Source organism: Vicugna pacos, chromosome 3 (assembly GCF_048564905.1).
Source record: "Vicugna pacos chromosome 3, VicPac4, whole genome shotgun sequence".
Classification (NCBI taxonomy): Eukaryota; Metazoa; Chordata; class Mammalia; order Artiodactyla; family Camelidae; genus Vicugna; species Vicugna pacos.
In genome coordinates this window covers 64,988,403-65,008,246 of record NC_132989.1, presented here as the reverse complement: position 1 = coordinate 65,008,246, position 19,844 = coordinate 64,988,403, and the positions used below count along the sequence as shown (strand labels likewise).

General features: G+C 38.4%; 1 protein-coding gene across 3 annotated transcripts in view; it reads left to right on the top strand.

Annotated features, from left to right (window-relative positions):
* Nucleotides 1-19,844, top strand: part of VCAN (versican) — a 106,588-nt gene that overhangs the window by 76,605 nt on the left and 10,139 nt on the right. For all 3 annotated transcript variants that reach the window (XM_072958432.1, XM_006197630.3, XM_006197631.4), the window contains 2 exons: nt 4,450-4,608; nt 5,871-5,953. In XM_072958432.1, coding sequence (XP_072814533.1) covers nt 4,450-4,608; nt 5,871-5,953 — 242 coding nt within the window. The remainder of the gene's footprint in view (nt 1-4,449; nt 4,609-5,870; nt 5,954-19,844) is intronic.

Here is a 19,844-nt window from a genome sequence, read left to right as displayed (position 1 = left end):
AACTGGGCATCAACCTTAATCCGTGTTTGTGGCTTGTACCCAGGAATGTTGAATTCAGTGTTCCTTCCCTTTAGTTTTCTCCCCGTAAGCACCTGAGACTCAATGGGCTTATTGTTCACAGTCAATTATCTCCAGAAAATGAGTTAATATTGTTGTGCAAATACGTTTTCCTTGGCTTAGCAAATACTACAGAAAAGATATTGTGAATCAAGTTTTTTCCCCACTGGAGAAGCATCTACTTTTTCTGAATGGAAGAAAGGCCTAAATTCATGATGGCTTGAATCTCGTGATCCCTGTAGTTTGCATTTTATGGCCAACCTGAGAGTATATTTTAGGTGGTTAATGGTAACATTTCAGAGCCCATCAATCAGAAACAGATTGCATACTCAGCACACTCAGTTTTGGAACATCGATTTCCTGTGCTTAAAGTCATAGGGTGGTTTGGCTTTGACAAAAGCGCTTAATGCCAAACTTCCATTCCACCAGACAAAACGAAAATGAGTGTCTTATAACTCAGACATATTAGTCTGGCCCCACATTCTGCTTTGCGGCGTTAATCTGGATGTCACCACAATTAAAGCAGAACTAAAAGAGGCATGCACTGAATTGCCAATGCAAAGAGGTGGGGGATGGTTGGGGTTTTTTAGGGTTTTTTTTTCCCTTTCTTTTTATTGCATAGGATGAGTCTTTTAGAATTTTAAAAGGAAAATATGGTAATTGACCAAATAAGATCCTCTTCTTAAAGAAAAAATAGTGTGAAAGATGATGTTTATTGAAGAAAACAAAACAGTGAGATACTTGAGACAGTCACAGATGTTGAAGTGATTCTGGCTTCCCTTAGTTCCAGGTTCAAGGAGTGATTCAAAAAATCATTTGTTCAACATGTGTTTATTGAGCACCTACTGTCTTCTGGGCAGTGTTCTGGGCACTGGAGATAGAGCTCTGAATAAAACAGTCTTTGATCTTGGTAACTCAGCATAGTTCTTGGTAGAGAATAAAAAGAGATACTGGTTGTTGGATACCTTTCAATTTTCCGTACGCTGCCAGATACATCATTTCCTTTGGTTGATGCAGTATTTCTGTGGGTTAAATGGGCCAGAAAGTGAGGTTCAGGAAGGAAATGTCATGTGTTCAAGGTCACACAGCTAGTAAATTAGGGAGTGGGAAAAATGAACCTAAGAGGCCTTGGAAAGCCCAAGTTTTTCTCAGGATCTTCACACTTCCAAAGTAACTTTTAAAGATAAGCTTTGTTTTTCTTCCAATATGTGTATCTGATGAAGTCAGTGGTAATATCCATGGAAGGGACTTTAGGACCAATTACCTTTCCCCCCTCTAAAACAAATATTAAAATGTTCTCATTTTTTCTTTCATTTCTGGTGCCATCTAACCTTTAGGGACATTCTATTTTATCTTGAAGGAAGGATAACTTTCATCCACATTATTTGCTCAGGCACAGCTATCCCAGTCTGTTTACCAGATGCAGCTGTGCTCCTGTGATTTATTGCCAGGACACTGAAAGATTTTTTTCCCCTCTTTTCAGGTTGCCTAAGAACAAATGTTTTCTTCATTAACAGCAGCATTGTTGTCTAAACAGTTTTCTACCCAAATTTCGGTGATGACTATCTTGTTTCTTCAGCTGACCTTTTCTGTTCTCTGCATTCATAACTTCCCAACTCCCAGGAACTCTAGAGTAGGGGATACATTTGGTGGAAGGATAACAGAGCTAAAATCTAGAAAGGGGTCTTAGATCATTGGAGAGAGAGTTCTGTACACACAATTTGCTCCCAGCCAAAGTCAGGATATAGCTTGCCAGTCAGAAGTGCCGAAGCGTTGACAGTTTCTGAAGGCTTGAGGGCTGTATGTCAGAGGTGTTGAAAACATTACCTATGTAGCATAAAGAGAATAGATTTTTAGGGAAATTGTTTAAGAGTGATGGTTTCAGCTTCTGCAGTCATGAACAAGAGTTGTACCCTCCCCCACCGCCCCCAACACCAGCACACAAAACGGAACCTGGGACTTTGTAACATATGCACTATAGGAGTTGTAAAGCCTAAGAAAGTTTTCCAAATGTAGGATAATACCTATGAACGTAGGATAATACTCATCCAAAAGAGTTGCCTTTTAATAAACAGAATATGTATCACCTTATTTTTCGATAAGCTTGTTAAAACAAGCAGACTGCTTCTGATATCACCCTTCAGAATAGCATCCTAGAATATGCTACTTGTCACACAGTCCTTCACCACATATTTGTTGAATTCATGAATAATAAAAATTAAGTGAACCAGTGTGGAGATTTCACTTTCTTAAAAATAAAGTCATCCTGTCAAGTGTTATTTGCACATGTATTTACAATCAGTGGGAAGCTGTGGTTTAGAGAGTACAGATAAATAATCTGTCCCCATTTGGTTTTAGCAGAAATGTTGCCCCTATTTTTTGGACCCGTGTTCTGATAGGAATATATGCACCTGCTAACTGAGAAAGATCTTGTAGCACCTACATTTTATGATCATTTGAGGTTTTTGTGTGTGAAAGAGGAAAAATACTTAATCTGCCTTAACAATAAAAAACAAAGAAAACCAAACTAAAACCACTTGGGCTAATAGAGGATAAGAAAGAGTATATAGAATGTTTTTTCTGATATATTATTCAGTAAGTTAGGATCCTCTAGAATTGTTAAACTGGATATCTTCAAATAAATGATCATTTCCAAGGTTAAGGAAAGCTATGCTGTAACAACATCACATCGTTGACTTTGGCAGTAAGGATGTTCTAAAAAATTTTCCGGTTCTCCTCCCCTATAAATTAACCCCTTCTTATGTGAAGATCTGTTTCCTCGCCACCCCTCCCACCTCACCTCTGAATTCTTCCACATGAACTTCCCAAAAGAAAATCACTACATCCGAGTAGCCAAAATATACTTCATTCTTGGGTCCTAAGTGCTGCTCTTACACCAAACCACCGAGCTGTGTCTTGAGTCCTTTCCTATGAGATCTGGTGGTCCCCAAACAACCCTAAAACAACTCAAAACTTCCGGTGCGCTTTGTTTAAATCAGTCAGTCAGCTGGCTGTAACTAAACAACAAGCCTGATAGACTAAACCGAAATAAAGACCGCTCTCAGAGATAAGCTGCATCTGTTGTATGATTATGGTCTAAATCACTGCAGCCCGGAAAAAATGAACTCTCTCGCCATGTGTACTTTCCCACAATTACAGAAGGAGGAGTAAATGGAGGAGAGGCAGGAGACATTCGACTTTCAACTTGGCCACCAAGTCAGACATATAAAATGAGCATTTGTTTCATCTAGTACAGTTTTGTTATCTTCATCAATCAGTAAAATTAGGGGAGGGGAAGCTGACCATTAGGTAATCTGGAGTTTTCGTGGTGTCTACAATTCTATACGCTTTTCAGCTTTGTTAGTTTTTACATGTAACTAGTTCAGTATGTTTGTGAGATATGTTTTGTGAAAGTTAAAATTATTTTGATTGATCATTATTTAATAGCTATAGTGTAATCTCACCTGTGAGTAGGCAAGTCTGAGGCAAGATTGCCAGTGAGAATGCAGTTCTCTGAGCAAGGCAACTTTCCTATGAAATACTTGAAAACTGGCATCTAGAAAGGATGGCTGAAGCTTATTGCCAGTGTAAAATTTAGACATATTTGCAAAGTGTTTTCAGCTCCCCAGGGTACTGGTTATAGCGTTGTTGCAAAAGAGAAAAAATAGATGTATATACACATACACATATATACACGTATAATATGGCTGGATAGAATAAGGAGGACTAAGGTAAAATCATTCTTGGTAAACTTCAAATCCCGGTGCTTTTGCCCTGGGAGTTACCTGTATTCCCTCTCCTTTTGGGAAAAAGGCACACAATCCTAGCTATATCCCAGAAGCTGCCTACTGATGATTTTTCTTTTTTTTTCCTCTTAGTAAATCTTACCTGACAAGACCCTTTGGCCACCCAGCTATCTCTCTAGGAAGTGGGAAAGGACTGCCTCCAGTGCCTTTGAAGTCCTTATGTAAATAGAGCATTCATAATCCTTTTAGCCAGAATTCTTATCTTATCACTTGAATGATGCTCTTTAGAAAAGTTGTGTTGGTAAGGAATTAGTCCCAATTGCTTCACAAGTGAGTCAGTAGAGTCTGCAGTCTGAGGTTTTGACTGGCCCCATTTTCAGTTTTTCTCCTGCTGAAACCGGATTTCATCAAGGAAATGGCAGTTAGGTAGTGCCTCTCCCATCCTAACATGTATTGCAACCACTTGGCAGGAATCAGTTGGGCTCTCTATATCATTTCTTTGTCATTGTGACCAAAATTTGTGAATCCTTTATTTCAGGGACGTTGCGTTGATATTGTCTTGGGTCTTCTGGGAACACTTGGATGGGTGAACCCAGTTTGAATGACGTAGGTGAGTTTAATGAGCTCCTGTCTTGTTGCTTCCCAGACACAGAGACATGTGACTACGGCTGGCACAAATTTCAAGGGCAGTGCTACAAGTACTTCGCCCATCGACGTACGTGGGATGCAGCTGAACGGGAATGCCGTCTGCAGGGCGCCCATCTCACAAGCATTCTGTCTCATGAAGAACAAATGTTTGTGAATCGTACGTACCAACTATGTGTGGGTTTTCTCAGGCTTCCCTCATTCTCACCGCCTTTTTAGTTTTTCCTGTATCTAACTGAAAACAAGTAGCTTTGTCAGTTGTGACTCGACTTACTAAATCCCTTATCTTTCAACTACTTAAAAATCATCTCTCCTATATGAATCCCCTACTTTGAGAAACATTCCGTTATATCATAGGAAGGCATTTCGTGGTTTGCCAGCAGTAATGGTTGAAGCCACATTCTATAGGTTGAATCATATAAAATTGCCATTCTATCATTTTTTGACTTAGAATAATGACCATCTCTTATGTTTCCAGTCTCATTCTTCCCATGCTTTGAGGTCTCTATTTTGAATATGTACATATAACATCTAAAGGTAAAGAGAAAATTACTTTCAGCTATTTTTATCCCACTAATTAAAATTGAATTGTTCATAGCACCCTAATCTTAACCTCTGTGCATAATTGGTTCTCATCGGAGTTTCTAAATATTTTAGACCATCGAAAATGGGCCTCATATGAAGAACATAAATAGATGGGGACTGAAAGCTAATGAAACATACTACCTGAGCTGTTTAATAACTTCTTTAAACTATAGCAAAGAAGAGGGCAGCTAGCTCTTATGTAGCAAACATACAGAAACTTTTTGCTCCTGAAGCATTGTTTGATGCTCTATTAAACATGTTCTCATGATGCCTGCTATCTTTTAGAAGTTTGATTGTTAATATGCAATCTGGGTAAAGGTTCATTTAATTTTTTTTCATGGTGTCTTGGACTGTGACTCATTTCATCGTGAAAGTAATTATTCTTGAGGAAGTTTTGCAGCACTGTCCAGTCTAGGTGTTCATTATTTAAAATGCTTTGAGAAGAAACATGTGGTTTCCAAAATGAGGCTAGCATGGGTGAGATCTGTCACATTTTATTGGTTCACTGAATTTTTGCCAACTGTACAGCTTAATAAAAAAAAAATAAGTGGAAAGTTTCTGTCATGAGTGAAGATGGAAAAAAATACTTAATTGTAGTAAACGGAGAGGGAAATAATTGTCCATGTCTGACATTTTAATGTTTCATGATGTTTGCAAATTAGCTTTTTAGTTTAAAACACATTGGGCAGAAGAACAAAAGATAAACCATCAAAGATTTTTATGAGCAACTAAAAAATCCAGCCAGAAAAGATGATTCACTTTAAAATAGTTTTCTTTGATATATTGCATCCATCTGTGGGAAAGGTAGTAAACATGTCTGTGTCGTCCCATTCTCAGGTGTGGGCCATGATTATCAGTGGATAGGCCTCAATGACAAGATGTTTGAGCACGACTTCCGGTGGACTGATGGCAGTACACTGGTAAGTGGCCGATGAAAATGATACTGATTCTAGAATGTGGTACTATGGGTTGATTACATGTTACAGAGGCGCATTAGACTGGAGACCAGTTAAACATCTTGCTCAGGGTCACTCGGTGATATAGAGGTGGGTGAAAACACCTGAGTGTTTTCTGAGACGCCCCCCATCCAACTATTGGTGCACGTCAGCAGAATTGCTTCAGGGCTGTCTTTCAGGTGGTTATCTTTGCCTTTTATAGCTGCAAAGCAAAAAGAAATATAATAATTGTAAGAGGAAAGGCCCTTAAAAAATACCTTTTCCTCTTACAAAATTGTGCTGGAAATCTGCTATAAGGCATGACTCATTTTTAACCAAGCAACAATGCTCATTTTTTGTATCTTAAAAAAGATTGTTGAATCATGATCTTGTAAATTTCCTTCCATGCAAATTCTGCAGACTAATTTTATGGGGTTTCTGTTGTTCCTGTTGTTGTTTGTTTTTGTTGTTGTTGTTAGCTTTTTCTACTTCTGAAAAAAATAGTAATTTAATAATACTGGCCACATCCTTGAGTAGGCTGGAATAAGTTTCTTAAGTTAAGATGGGTGATGCTGTTTTGAGTCACTACTGGTAAATCCATATGAGCCTAATGTTTTTTAGAACTACTTTAAGTGTGGCTAGCTCTAGTTGTGGTTCTAGGCACTGGCTGTTCATTAGAATCACCTGGGGAGCATAATTTAAAAACTGGTGTTTAGGCCTCAGCTCAAATTCATTAAAGCAAAACCTCCGGCAGCTAGATTTTCTGTTTTCCCTGGGTGATTCTAAAATGCAGACAAAGAGCTGGGCTGGACAGTTAAGTGTAAACGAAATTCTAAATTAGATAAATAGGAGGAAGACTTGAAAATAATTTTTAAACTCTTTTTGTGTATGCCTAAGTTTCATTCACTACTTCCACTCATCTGGATGTAATGAGTTTGGCAAAATATGACGTTCATCCTAGAACAGATGCCAGACTAATCTCTGTTTCCAGAAGCTCTGCTCTGTCTGTTCAGGAAAGCTTCTGTGTGCCCTGGATGGGCCCTCAGATCATCCCTGTGTCAGTCATTGTACTCAGCGCTTTGCATTCATTTATTCTCCACTGTAACCTTTAGGACAGGCGTTAGGTGTTCCACAGGTGAAGAAAGGAAAGATCAGTTAGACTGAGCTCCTTGCTCTCAGTCACCGTGCTGTTAAGTGATGAAGCCATAGGGTTTCTGCTTGACTTTAAAAAGTATATCCCTTATCACATTTTGCCTGTAGGAACCCTGAAATAAAGCCCACTTGCCCTCTCTCTGTCATGACTCTTTATGTTTAATCAGAACTGTTTGTCATTCATGTCCATAAGTAGGTTCATTGGCAAGATGGAGAAAAAGTCCGTAAAATATATTCCCTGGAAGGTGTGTGGGTACATCCCCTGCATCGATAGTCTCACTTTCTTTTAGTTGTCCTACGTGGATGTCTATCTGCAATTGTGGTATCTGTATGTTTTCACTTTGCTGCAATGAATAATAATTTCAGGGGAATAATTTTGGTCAGATTTATAGTGGTTGGTACAACCTAAATTCTTATACATTAATTTTAATTGAAGCTAGGCCATTTTGTCTTTATGAACTTAATTTATAAGTGAACATAAAAATTTCAAGGATTTTTTCCTTATATTACGGAGGATTAAAGCTGTTTTTTATCATTTTTTTAATGTGTAGTATACAGTACAGACGTTTAGTAAGTTTTCCCTTGCTGAATGCATGTGTCATTCCTGTGGGATAAATTGGGTCTAGGATACTCACTATCATGTCTTCCTCCCACAAACTTTCCTCTACAAGCGGCCCAGTGAAAAGTGCAGGCTCTTGTGGGCCGTATTATAGAAGCTAGAATGCCAAGGACTCAGCCGGCCGGTTCCGGTTGTCACTTACCTGTGCTGGACCACAGCTTACCTCAAAGTGTACCTATTTGCTGGGTGCCTGGAAGAGCTGCATTTGGCCCAGTGGAGTGTGTGTTAAGTCTGTCATTGGCAGCATGCTGACCTGATTGGGCCAAGTCCTCACTGTTGCCAGTCTGTCATTGGTTATATAGAATTGATTTGTATCTTTTCATTCTTCACATGTTTGTGAGTTACTAGATGTTTATTCTGGTCTCTGCATTAGCAGGTCAGCTCTTCAACAAAGTGGTTCTCTTGTCTGCTTTTTGTTTCTCAGGGTGTCTAGGATAAGGCCCTATACTCCCTGTGAGCCTGGTTGGTGAGGCTAAATACTGGCTTATAGCGTGTAGATAAGTGAGATCTGTAAAATATGTCAGGGAATTTCTCTTGCCTGTCATTCAGGTAGGCTTGATTCATCAGACATCGTTACTCACTATGCTGAAGTAAGCCAACTCAACTATTTTTTTCATCCATGTCCATTAATTTTTAATGGACTGGACTATGAAAACTGTCATTAAAAAAAATAACTGAATCACCATTTGCATAGTCTAGACTGGTCCCAAAATTGGTAAATAAGCAAGCATCACACTTTGTTGAGGAAAAATATTGATTTCCTCTGAAATGTTCAGAGGAAGATAACCTAACCTAACATAAATAACTATACAACATAAGCAAGAACCTTAGTCTTGATTAATTCATTAATTAAAATTGACACCTAAGGGCTGAGAGAGCACCAAATAAGGGCCTCGGTTGGAAGAAGGCAGCAAATGAATTACAGAAACAAGCAAAGTTATCAAAGAAGTGGCACGAGTAAATCCAGGAAAAGTCCTGACAGACCATTCACTCTTCGTGTAAAATAAAAGTGTGCTAAGGAGCGTCCCTTAACTTTGAACATTTTGGAACAGAAAAGACCATCTGCCCAACAAACAGCCCGTCTCCCTCCCAGTTGACTGATCTCTGGCCCACTTTCTGCTTTTCTAACCACCCTCGCCTCCATCCCTTCCTTTCCGAGACAGCCTAGGTGTCTTTTAAACTCGTTTGTAGTTCTGTCTACAGCCACCAGCCCCCTAACCGGTTCCATATGTGCTCAGGCCTTTGAATAAAATAGTTCTCCTTTGTCTCACTGTTTACTCCAAGTGTCTTGCTTTTGAAAATATCCCTAATAGTAAACTCTTCATCGGGAAAAGCAGTATCTGCTTACACTTGGGAATGGTGTTAACTCGACTGTGTGCAATTTTAAGGACTTTGTTTATGTTTTAGAGGGATTTCTCCCCTCTCCCCCTACCCTCACTTTTTGTTTGAAAAGTTTATTAGCGCTTATCCTTCTTGGGAGGTACAGCAGTATTCAAACAAAAAGAACCTTTGATAATGTACTGTATAGTACCTTTTGTTATTCAGTCTTACAGTAAAAACAAACAAGTTTATATTAGGTCTCAATTTCAATAATTTCTTTTCTTGAAATAATTAAACTTTGTTGCCAATAAACTTGCAGCATATCATATTTAACATGATTATGCTTTATAATCATACATAATTCAATTTATATGCTTCTACTAAATGAATAATGTTATTTGGCCAAGTTATCTACATTGCCCTTATTCTGATGGATTCATTCCACATTATTGGTCTCTGTAATAAGATGTTGATATATTAAGAACATTCGAAATTCTTGCTTTTGTTAATATCCTTAAAACAATTTTTTAAAATTATTTATTTGCGGTGTTTACCCAATAAATTTCACAAAAGTATATGCATAAACAAAACCGGTTCTAGCCTTACCCTTGTGATTTCTATTAAGGTTCTTTTCTCTTAACACATTTCAGTTTTCACCTTGTCACTGGGTTTCCTTCTAAGCAGTTGCGTTTCGGGTTATCCCTTGGGTTCCTACTGACCAGTCATTCTTTAATGTGACTGTTGATCTCTAACAGCAAAATGCCCCAAGTGCTTATTAGAAACCCTGACAAATAACTTTAATAATGAATTACCTTACTTGTCACCCAAGTCATGTCTTCAAAGACACAAAGTTAAACCATCCAAGTTAAATACACATTAAAGCTGGTGAACTTAAACAAACATTTCTTATCTGGCTGCTCTACTATTAGCTGACTTTTAAGTTCTTTCTTTAACCTATTGTTAAATGAATGACTAGTCTGAAGTGTTTTCCCCCAGATCTTTTTTTCAGTGCCTATGACCTTCTTCTCCCCTTGTTCTGAACTTACTCCCTTTTTAATTCTGTGATGTCTTCCTCTTGCCTTTGGTATAAAATTTGGTCATTATTAGCAAAGCATACCGAGCCCACCGGCTCCATCTGCCACTTCCTGAGCTGTCTCATCTCAAAATACTATGGTTCCTGGAATAAGTTCCATGACATCTCACTCCTGTGGGTCTTTGTATCCTCTTGCCCTTGTGCTTAGAATGTTCTCACCTCTTGCCCTAATTTCATTTGATAAATGTTCCAATACCTTGCTTAACCAAGAGTCTCCTTCCAGGAAGACTTCCTAGCATGTATGACTGAGAGCTCATCCTCTGTGTTCCAGGAGCCCTTTGTGCCTTCTTCCCACCCTACCACTGACCCCTGCGGCACTCATTTCCTGACACTAAGCCTTCTGAGACAGGGACTAACTTTCATCTCTATTTTTTCAGCACTTGGCAGAGTGGTTGACAAAAATAGGTATTTGAATGATCATCAATACTTATACAGTGCTCAGCCAACTCACTCTGTTATTTTTTGAATCCTGAAATGACCAGTGAAGTCTTTTGGCTGAATCTCTATGCTGATTCTTGTTTATCTAAATTAATTATTTTGTTTAAAGTTGTATAAGTATGGAAAACAGTAAAACATAACAGGTGGTATTACAAATATGATGAAAAGAAATGTTTCTGAGAGACAGAATTATGTAGCTGAGCATAATGCAGCTTACAAAAGTTATTAACCCAAAGGAAAATAGATGTACTTGCTAGAAATGATGACAGTTTTGTCCCCAGTTGTCCCAAGAATACATAAGCTTGGGGAAGAAGACATGGCAAGCAAACTTTTCACAGGTTTGAATTATAGCAGGGCAGATTTCCCATTCAGCCTTAGGAAACTGACAATTACTAAAAACTTTGACTTTAAAAAACCTTATTATCCAAATCCAAAATGTAGTGAAACCAGCAAAAGGAAATCTCACTCCTGAATGTTATATGCTCCTTTCATTTCTTTATAGCTCACGTGAGCAAGGACGCCTTGGTTGCCTAAGGTTGGGCAGGGCTTCCTTTATTCATCCACTATCCGCGTCTGTTCTTTCTAGCACGGAGGGAGCCAGACATCAGGGAACACTATGGAATCATTCATGTTTCTCCACTTATGTACATCCTGCAAAATCATTTCACAACTTTCTTTTCAACTACAGACTACAGCTTGTCCGCAGACAGCACAGTCCAGAAGATGGTGGAAACACTTAGGTGTCTTAATCACTCTGCTTTTTGTAACACGCCTCCCAACCACTGTAGACCTCAGAGATTTCAAGCTGTTACTGTCTTGCGCCCTTCTCCCCCTGTCCCCTAGGGATAAAATTCTCACAGGGGGACTTCTCCTGTGGTCTGCATTGCGCTTTCCTGTCTTCTCTTTAGTGAGTTCCTGCAGCCCTGTCAGAGCTTACCCCTCACACTGGGGACCGGATGTTTCAGTGGAACAGATGCAGTTACTTCAGAGGAAAATGTCACCTTAGGTTGTGCTGTCCAGAGGCTGAGGATTGAATAGAACTGACAATCCAGTTCCCTTTGAAAAATGTTGAAGAGCTTTAGGAAAGTTTGATTTTTTCAGAAAAAAGAAAAAAACCTTGACTTTATCCTTATACATTTAAAAAAGCAGTTTCTATGTCTCTCTCGCATTTTCTTTCTGTCACCTCTATTTTGTCAGCCTTCGGTGTCACCCTGTGCCAGCCTGCTGACTTGTCAGCTTCCTGGGAAGTAGTCACGGCCTCCTTCTTACTCTCTAGTGTCCTCTTTAGAGAAGACAGACAGACATCCTTTCCTCTGCCCTTGTTTAGACCTAGTTAGGAAGTTCTCAAACAAGTTACTAATTCACAGACCCATAAATGTCCTATTTTCCAAGTCGAACAACTCATCTTGCCCCTTGATAGTAATCATATAGATTACAAAAGGCTAACTGATAGCCTTTTGTGCATAAAAAATATCCTGCTTGAACAAAGCATTTCTGGAAGATACCTGAATTTTTCAGTTTTTTCTCGTTTTGATAAGCGTGGTCGAGCATTGGCAAACTAGCTTCCTAGAATTTCGGACACCCGCTTGTTCTCCTGGTTTGGATGCCGAGTTGATGCAGGAAAATAGCCAAATTGGTTGTGGATTTGACTTTAAATCCAGAGCCCCCTTTGCTTCCTTCCTAATCAACACATCAGTGTGTCAAGCAAAGTATTGTGAGAAAACACAGCTTTTAAAAAGGTGGAAACAGTAAAGAAATAGCCCTTAACCCAGGAAGAGACACTTAAAAGGGTCAAAGAAAAGGAGTAAAAAATCGAAGACTATAAACTGTTATCCTTTCTTCTGCAGGAATGTATCATTATCACCCTTTTATAAACACAAAGCTTCGTATCCTCCTCCCTCTCCCAGATGTCTTGGACGTTGAAAAGAGAGTCAGGAGCATTAACTAATCCCCTGTGTTTTCTAAGCTGGTTTGTAGGTTTGTAGGTTTGAAGGGATTGTGAATGATTTGGCAGAAATCAACGATGCAAAACAAAACACCAAACCAAAAACTCAAGTTTTACCTTTTTTCCCTGAAAATCTTAAAAGACTTTTTGTAAAGTGTTTGCTGATAGATGTACCTTGGCTGTGGTGTGGTTTCAGCTCCAAGTCAAAAGCCACTTCTCTGTGGAGCAGTCACACTGCATATCAACATTAATTTAATTATGTTAAACCTCACAGTCTTCATTAGATTCACCTAAAAGCCAAGGAAAACATATGCTGTTTCCCTATATCCTTTAACACACTATTCACGAGCAAAATTCTCAGTTTCTTTTCTGAAAGACCACTGAGCTCTCAGTGAAAATTTTTACTTGTGTTGCAGTTCCATTTGATTGGAAACCAAGACCTGGTTCTTCTGGTTCTACATGTGAAATATACTGAGTCATAGAGTAATCACAATGGACAAGATTCTCCTTAAAGAAAGAAGAATGTATCAATGCAGTAGCTCCTTCTCACAGATGTTTTTCCAACAGTGCGCTATGAAACTTTAAAATTGCACATGGTTATTTAAATGTAATTGCTAATTAGTTGAAGGCAATGCATAACCATGGAAAAGGCCAAAAAACTATTGAATGGGTTTGGCAGTTTCACATTGCATTTGGATTGTTAACGCTTCCTGACCAAAGACCTGTACAAAGAGACTTGGGGTGAAGGAACCCACTAGCACTGTTCATGGTGGGGATTAAATGCAAGTGGCTTGGTGGGGCCATGCCTGGGGCCCGTCTCCAAGTGGTCTCATGGTGGGAGGAACTCACAGCCTTTGGAAACCACTGTTGATAATTACTACTTTGTAGGGCAGTGAGCTCACGCTATTACACAAGATTTGTGCTGTGCTCCAGAGCCGACAGATTGTCTCTCCCGCACGGAGATTTGCCAGCTAGGAAAATAATGGGCATATTGCCACTTTAACAACTATCAGGAGACCTCAAGTTAGTTTTTCTTCCTTTCGGCGTTTTCACGTTTGTAGGATCCAACTCCAGGCTGCCAGCCTAGGGCAGTGACACCAAAACAAATGTCTCTTTCTCCTTGAAAACAAAGCTGCTCTTTTCCTTTTGGTTGCTCAGCTAAAAGACAACAGCAAAACCATAACCTCCTTCAAAACATAAATAAACAAGGACTCAGACCAGAGCAACCTTAAGCAAGTACGAGGATCAGAGGAGGCTATATCTCTACCTCGCAGGGAGGTCATTTGCCCCAGCAAGTTAAATAAAACAAAATTAAATATAACCCTCCACAGACTGAAACAAATGCCTATTGTGACCACAGCCATTTAGGGGGAAAAAGGCATTTTAAAGTTACCAAATGTTTTGACTTCTGTAATAAGTAGTTCTCCTAGGCTCCTGGCAGATAACCGTTTGACCTGTGTTCTAAAAGGCGAGGGGTAACCCAGAGTGGCTATTCTGAGTTCTTTATTTAGTGCAAAGGTGGTTTCTTATCAGCGTATGTTTCAAAAGGCTAAGCAGTCCTCCTGGGACCGTGTTCGCTATTTGGAGTTTACGTTTATCTTTTGGTGGTTATCTGCTTACACTTGGCATCAACTGCACGTGGGTGCTATTTGTGGCTGTGGGAGGATGGCAGTGGAGCTGTGAGTCCCAGGTGATCAGAGGAGTTTGAACACAGAAGAGTGAGCTTTTACTACAGGTGGCATGTTTTTTAGCTAATCTGCATAAAAACAAACTAAATCACATGCAGGCATTAATTTGTGTGCATAGGTGTTTATTTATGATCTGTCCCATTCTAAGGATTTTAGGTGAATATTACAGATTTGGCTTTGCTTCCAATGCAATTTCACCATTGTTGTAAATCATCTGATCATTTTATTTATTTTTTTAAATGTATCACTTTTTTTGAGGACTTGTTGAAATTTTTATCTTTTTTTAAAATTTTATTTTGGGTGGGGTATAAATAATTAGATGTATTTATTTATTGTAATGGAGGTTCTGAGGATTGAACCCAGGACCTCGTGCATGGTAAGCACGGACTCTACCACTGAGCTCTACCCTGCCCCGACCTGATAGTTTTAAAAGGCAAGATGGAGAAAAATAAAGTATTGTATCTGAATGTTTTAGTCAAGTAGAAAATTCAGATTATAGCTGCATTGGCCTGTAGCAGAATAAGATGTAATGAGATTGGTAAATACTGTTTAGCTGAGGTCCGTCTTGTAGCAAAGTGTTCTCCTCTTACTTTTCCTTACAAAACTAAGAGGATATATCCCAGACGATCCTTTATTTTTATTTTTATTTTTTTCCATATGGAGTAAATAATCATGATTTTAGGGGGTAGTCTTAAATTCTGTTTTGTTAACAGTGATTTGGGTAACTCAAAATGTAACAATGGATGGCCATCACCACCTAGTGGCCATATAGTATTTTGCGTTTCAGAACTTCACATCCCCAGAGCTCCACTTGGGTCTCTCTGCAGGTATAATATTCTCTGTGAATTAAGTCCCTATAGCTCTGTGTTTTTAAATTCTAGTATGAATTGCATTACATTCTTAACCTGAAAATTAAATATGAAATGAGATGATTTTCTCAATACAGCATGAGGCTAACACGCGGAATCACATGATTAGTAAAATCCTAGCAACTGAGGCAAATATTAGGACCAATCTTTCCCGTATCTTCACTTTGTACACAGCAATAGCAGTGGAAAGTTTTTCTTGGCTAGTTCCTTTGGCATGTGAACCCAGAGGACATTTTTTGTTTTCTTATGAAAATTTTTTTCAGTGAATTAAATTAGCAGTGTTTGAGGGGAGGGAGAGTAGGCAGAGAGCAATGACTAGACAGTTCATGGAAAAAACCCCAAATTACAGCTCAAAGCCCAACAATTCTCCCAACAATTACAATAATATATTATGTCATAGAATGGCTTTGCTGGACAAATGTCAGGAACAGAGTTTATCAATGGAATGTGTGTGATTAATTGTTTAAACATACTTGGCAAATTCCATAATAGTTCTAAAACATAGAGCCTTTAATTGGCCATTTAAGATCATCTAAGTTTTAGGGAATTTTAAGGAATACAGGGTGACTCAATCTAAGCTGAAAATCTGTAAGTAAATATGTGGATGGGTACAAGGTAGAGGATAGACCAGGCCCTTGGCAGATGCAGATTCAAGATTTGTAGTTTCAGATATTCATGGCAGACCCTAAAGAGCCACCATATGAAGTAATTTGAACTTTTTGCTCAGGCACAAATTTGAACTGTACCCAATGGCTGGCTACCATGTAAAAATTATTGGATTAGCTATCAAGTCTGTCCAGTGGACAGAGCAGTTTTCCCATCTTACCGGGTCTGTTGCTGTTTGTTCTGCCAACCACGTAACCATTTTGGATCTTCTCTGTTTTATCCCAGGTGGGAACCTTTCTGCTACACAGGTCTGCGTGAATAGAGGCGTTCGTAAAGGTCTTATGTATATCCTTCCCTGGTGCCAAGAAATACTGTGTTTGTAGGTGTGTGTGTGTGTGTGTGTGTGTGAGATGGTAGTAAATCTCACATTGGTGTCACACAAAGATGAACTGTAATTTTATTTAGTGTGTGAAAATTCTATTTTCAGTAGAGAGGGAAAGAAACCAAGAGACTCTAAACAGAGTGTCTAACTCTTTAGGAGAACTAGTTAGTGCCCATTGATCAATCTTTGTAGATGTTTGACCAAGTTAAGAAATGGTGGAATCCCAATGAAAAGAACTTGAAATGGGTCAAATATCGTGGAGAAGCTATCACCTAAGCTTTGATAAGGCCAGTTTCTTTGAAAACGTCTCAGTTTTAAGATGCTGATAAAAGGGATTTAAAAACAAGACTCTTTCATGTTCTGGGAATTCTTTCTCTACTAGAGGTTGAAGCTTGACCGTGTTATCTTCAGAGTTTTGATTTTTGAATTGACATTATCTTTTAAAGACAAGAAAAAATCTTGATGTGGAAAAACAGATACTATTTTGGAATGATGCGTGCAGGGATAAGAATAAATCATTCTCCTGTCTAAGAACCTTCCTTCTCCCAGCCTTTCCTTTTCACCATCCAGCTCCTTGTGTATTCCCTCATAAATCAGTTTGCTTATGTATGTATCACGTAAAGGACCGGCTGGGACATGACTGTCGCAGCAATAATGGACTAATACTGGATGGTCTTGTTTCCTTTCTTGAACTGAAAGTAGTGCTCAAAGCTGAACCAAACAAACTTCTTTTGTAAAGCAAAGCACAGCACCTGGTTCATTTCTAAATCTTGCATATTTCTGGAATATCGCTCTTTTTAATTGAAGTATAGTTGGTTTACAGTGTTTGTTCATTTGAGGTGTACAGCATGGTGATTCAGTTATATATATATATATATATATATATATATATATATATACAGATCTCTACACTTTTTCAGATTCTTTTCCATTATAGGTTATGACAAGATATTGAATATAGTTCCCTGTGCTATATAGCAGGTTCCTGCTACTTACCTATTTTATATATGAAAGTGTATACCTAACTCCTTATTTATCCCTTCCCTCTTTTCTTTTTTAGTAATTATAAGTTTGTTTTCTGTGTCTGTGGGTCTATGAAATAATGCATTTTTAACCTTAGGAAAAAGACAGTGATCCATCTCTGCATGAGGAAAAGGTCAATTACTTTCATTACAGTTTTACCCTCAGTTTATTTTGTTCATGATTGTGATGCTAGTTATCTGCTGAGATTTCAGGGCCATTGATCATGGTGGTGTGTATTTTAAAGATAAAAGATCGTCTGATATCTCTGAATGACAGTTGGAACTCCTGGACACTATATAATCAGAGATTCTCCTTGAAAGGATGTAAGCCATGTCTGATTTTAGTAAGTTGCTGATAACTTACAAAAGCAGAGACCCACCTCACCCCCAGACACACACACACATACACTTTTTCCCTCCCAGTGTGTTGACTGAATTAAGTTGGAGACTTGCAAAGAGCTGGGAAGGAGAGAATAACTCTTCAGCCAATCTGCCTAAGAAAACTTAGTCTAGTCCCTCTTAGATCTGTGGAATTGAGGTCACTCGCTGAGAGTGGAGAGTGTTGGCAGGCGGAGAAGTCCCGTGTGCTCCACAAGACCTGCAGGATATTTCTCCACATTTATATTAATATAAGATAGAATTAAATGTCTGACGATTAAAGACAGATTATTTGAAACAAAATAATCTAAGCATTTGCAAAGTTTGATCGGTTTTGTTGAATAACTCCAGTCTACTCTGAGTTTGTCCTCTCAGTGTTAGGATTGGTTCAAAGTGGACTCTCTGGTTTGTGGAGGCAATTTTCATGCAAGAGAACGGCACTTAGCTGTTGGATTTTGGCCAGGGTTTTTTAGAATCATTTTATACCTTGGCAGCTAACTTGTTTAAATGTGATTGGGGGGGAAGAAAGGGAAAACAATAACTCAAAAGGTAATAAATCCAATTTAATGGAAATGGTTCTTTTTTGGCACATACACATACAGAGGCAGAGAGGTAATTATTTAACTGGAACTCCAAAAACAAAGTAACTTTTTCATATAACGTACAGCATTAAGCAGTTCACACTAGGTATAAAATAGTTACCTCTTAATAAAATGCACATTTGTTATAGAGCATATAGAAAAGTTTGCATCTGAGTTGGCTTGCCCCTACATCAACTATTTGACTTTTATGTCATAATTTTCTCTGCCATTAGAAGAAAACAAAAATGCAAAGTAATTCAGAGCTCTCTTTTTGGGCACAGTATTGATCTAATTCTGGTCACTAAGGAAAACAGCCCAAGTTCAAGGTTTGGAATAGGGAACATGAGTCTTGGAGACACAGACAAACAGGCTGAGGCCTGATCAGCATTTATTTTTGTTAACAGTGTTAAAATGAATTCTCCTCAAGCCAGGCTGGCTTTTTGGAATAAGTCTTAGTTTGCCTATCCAGCCCCAGAAGAGGATCGATCTGAGCTAGATCACCCAGGATGTTTGCTTATAATCCCAATGAGGAGGAAAGAAAATGCAGATGGGAATAGGGAATTTTTCTCTGCTCGTTCCATTTCTGTATGTATGAGACACATCTATGTGAGAGAGGCTCTACCATATTCTCATAACTCAGAACTGATTTACTGAGGAGAGACCTTGTCCTAACATTTAGCTTTAGTGAAAAAAACTACATGATTAAACCTAAAATCAATGATTTATTTTTGATACTCTTTCTCCCCACAAGTGATGTTAAATAAGGCTGTAAAGAATTCAGGAGGAAACAAAGAAAGTTGTTCAGAAAACTGGAGTTTCCTTTGCTAAGTCAGTTTGGCAGTAACATGGAACAAAATCAAAGCATCCTAGCCAAAATAAATCTGCACAATGGAGCAATCAGATATGAGGTAATAGTGCGACATGCCTGTGGGTATCAGACATTCTTATAAAAACCACAGACCTAAAATGTGGTCCTGCACCATTAAGCCACAGTTCTGCCAAGCAACAACACAGAACACGGGTTTTAAATCACTGTTGGGAGCCAAATGCAGTTCCCACCCAAAACAATTAAATCTTTTAGCAGAGGTCTGAGTCTGGGCAGCTTAAGGCCTGAGAATTACTTTGGTGGCAGGGAATCAGAATCTCATTTCAGTGTGAAAATGAGATGGTTATTGTTCAGAATAGGAGGAAATGTCAGCTGCAAAAAACACGGCGGTCGAGGGACTTTGATGGCTTATAGTGATGTTTGTTGACGTAGCATTAAAAAAGGGTTAGCTAAGAAATTGGTAACTTCTTTCTGATCGCCTCATAGATCATTTTATAATGTTCATTTTTACTGACTAGAAAAATAACTCATGCTCACTCTAGGGAAGCTGGAAAATATGTAAGAATATATAGAATGAAATACTACTTCAGTCTCATATCACTCAGATATAAATTTTATAATATTTTACTGCATTTCCTTTTGGCCTTTTGCATACACACATACACACAGAGCTGCATCTGAGTATGTATAGTATTTTGCTTTTTATTTTAACTTAACATTTTTAAGTACTTCCCATCTCCTTTTATAGTCTTTACATATAAGATATTTAATGATTATATAATGTTCCATTTGTCTAGCTATATCATAATTTATTGAATATGTTTGCTGGATAGATTTTTTCCCAGTTACTACTAGTATAAATAATAGTTTACAGAAAATGTTCACATTTCTGATTATTTTTTAGGATGCATTTTAGAAGTGGAATTATGAGGTCCAAGGGAGAGATTCTTTTTTTTT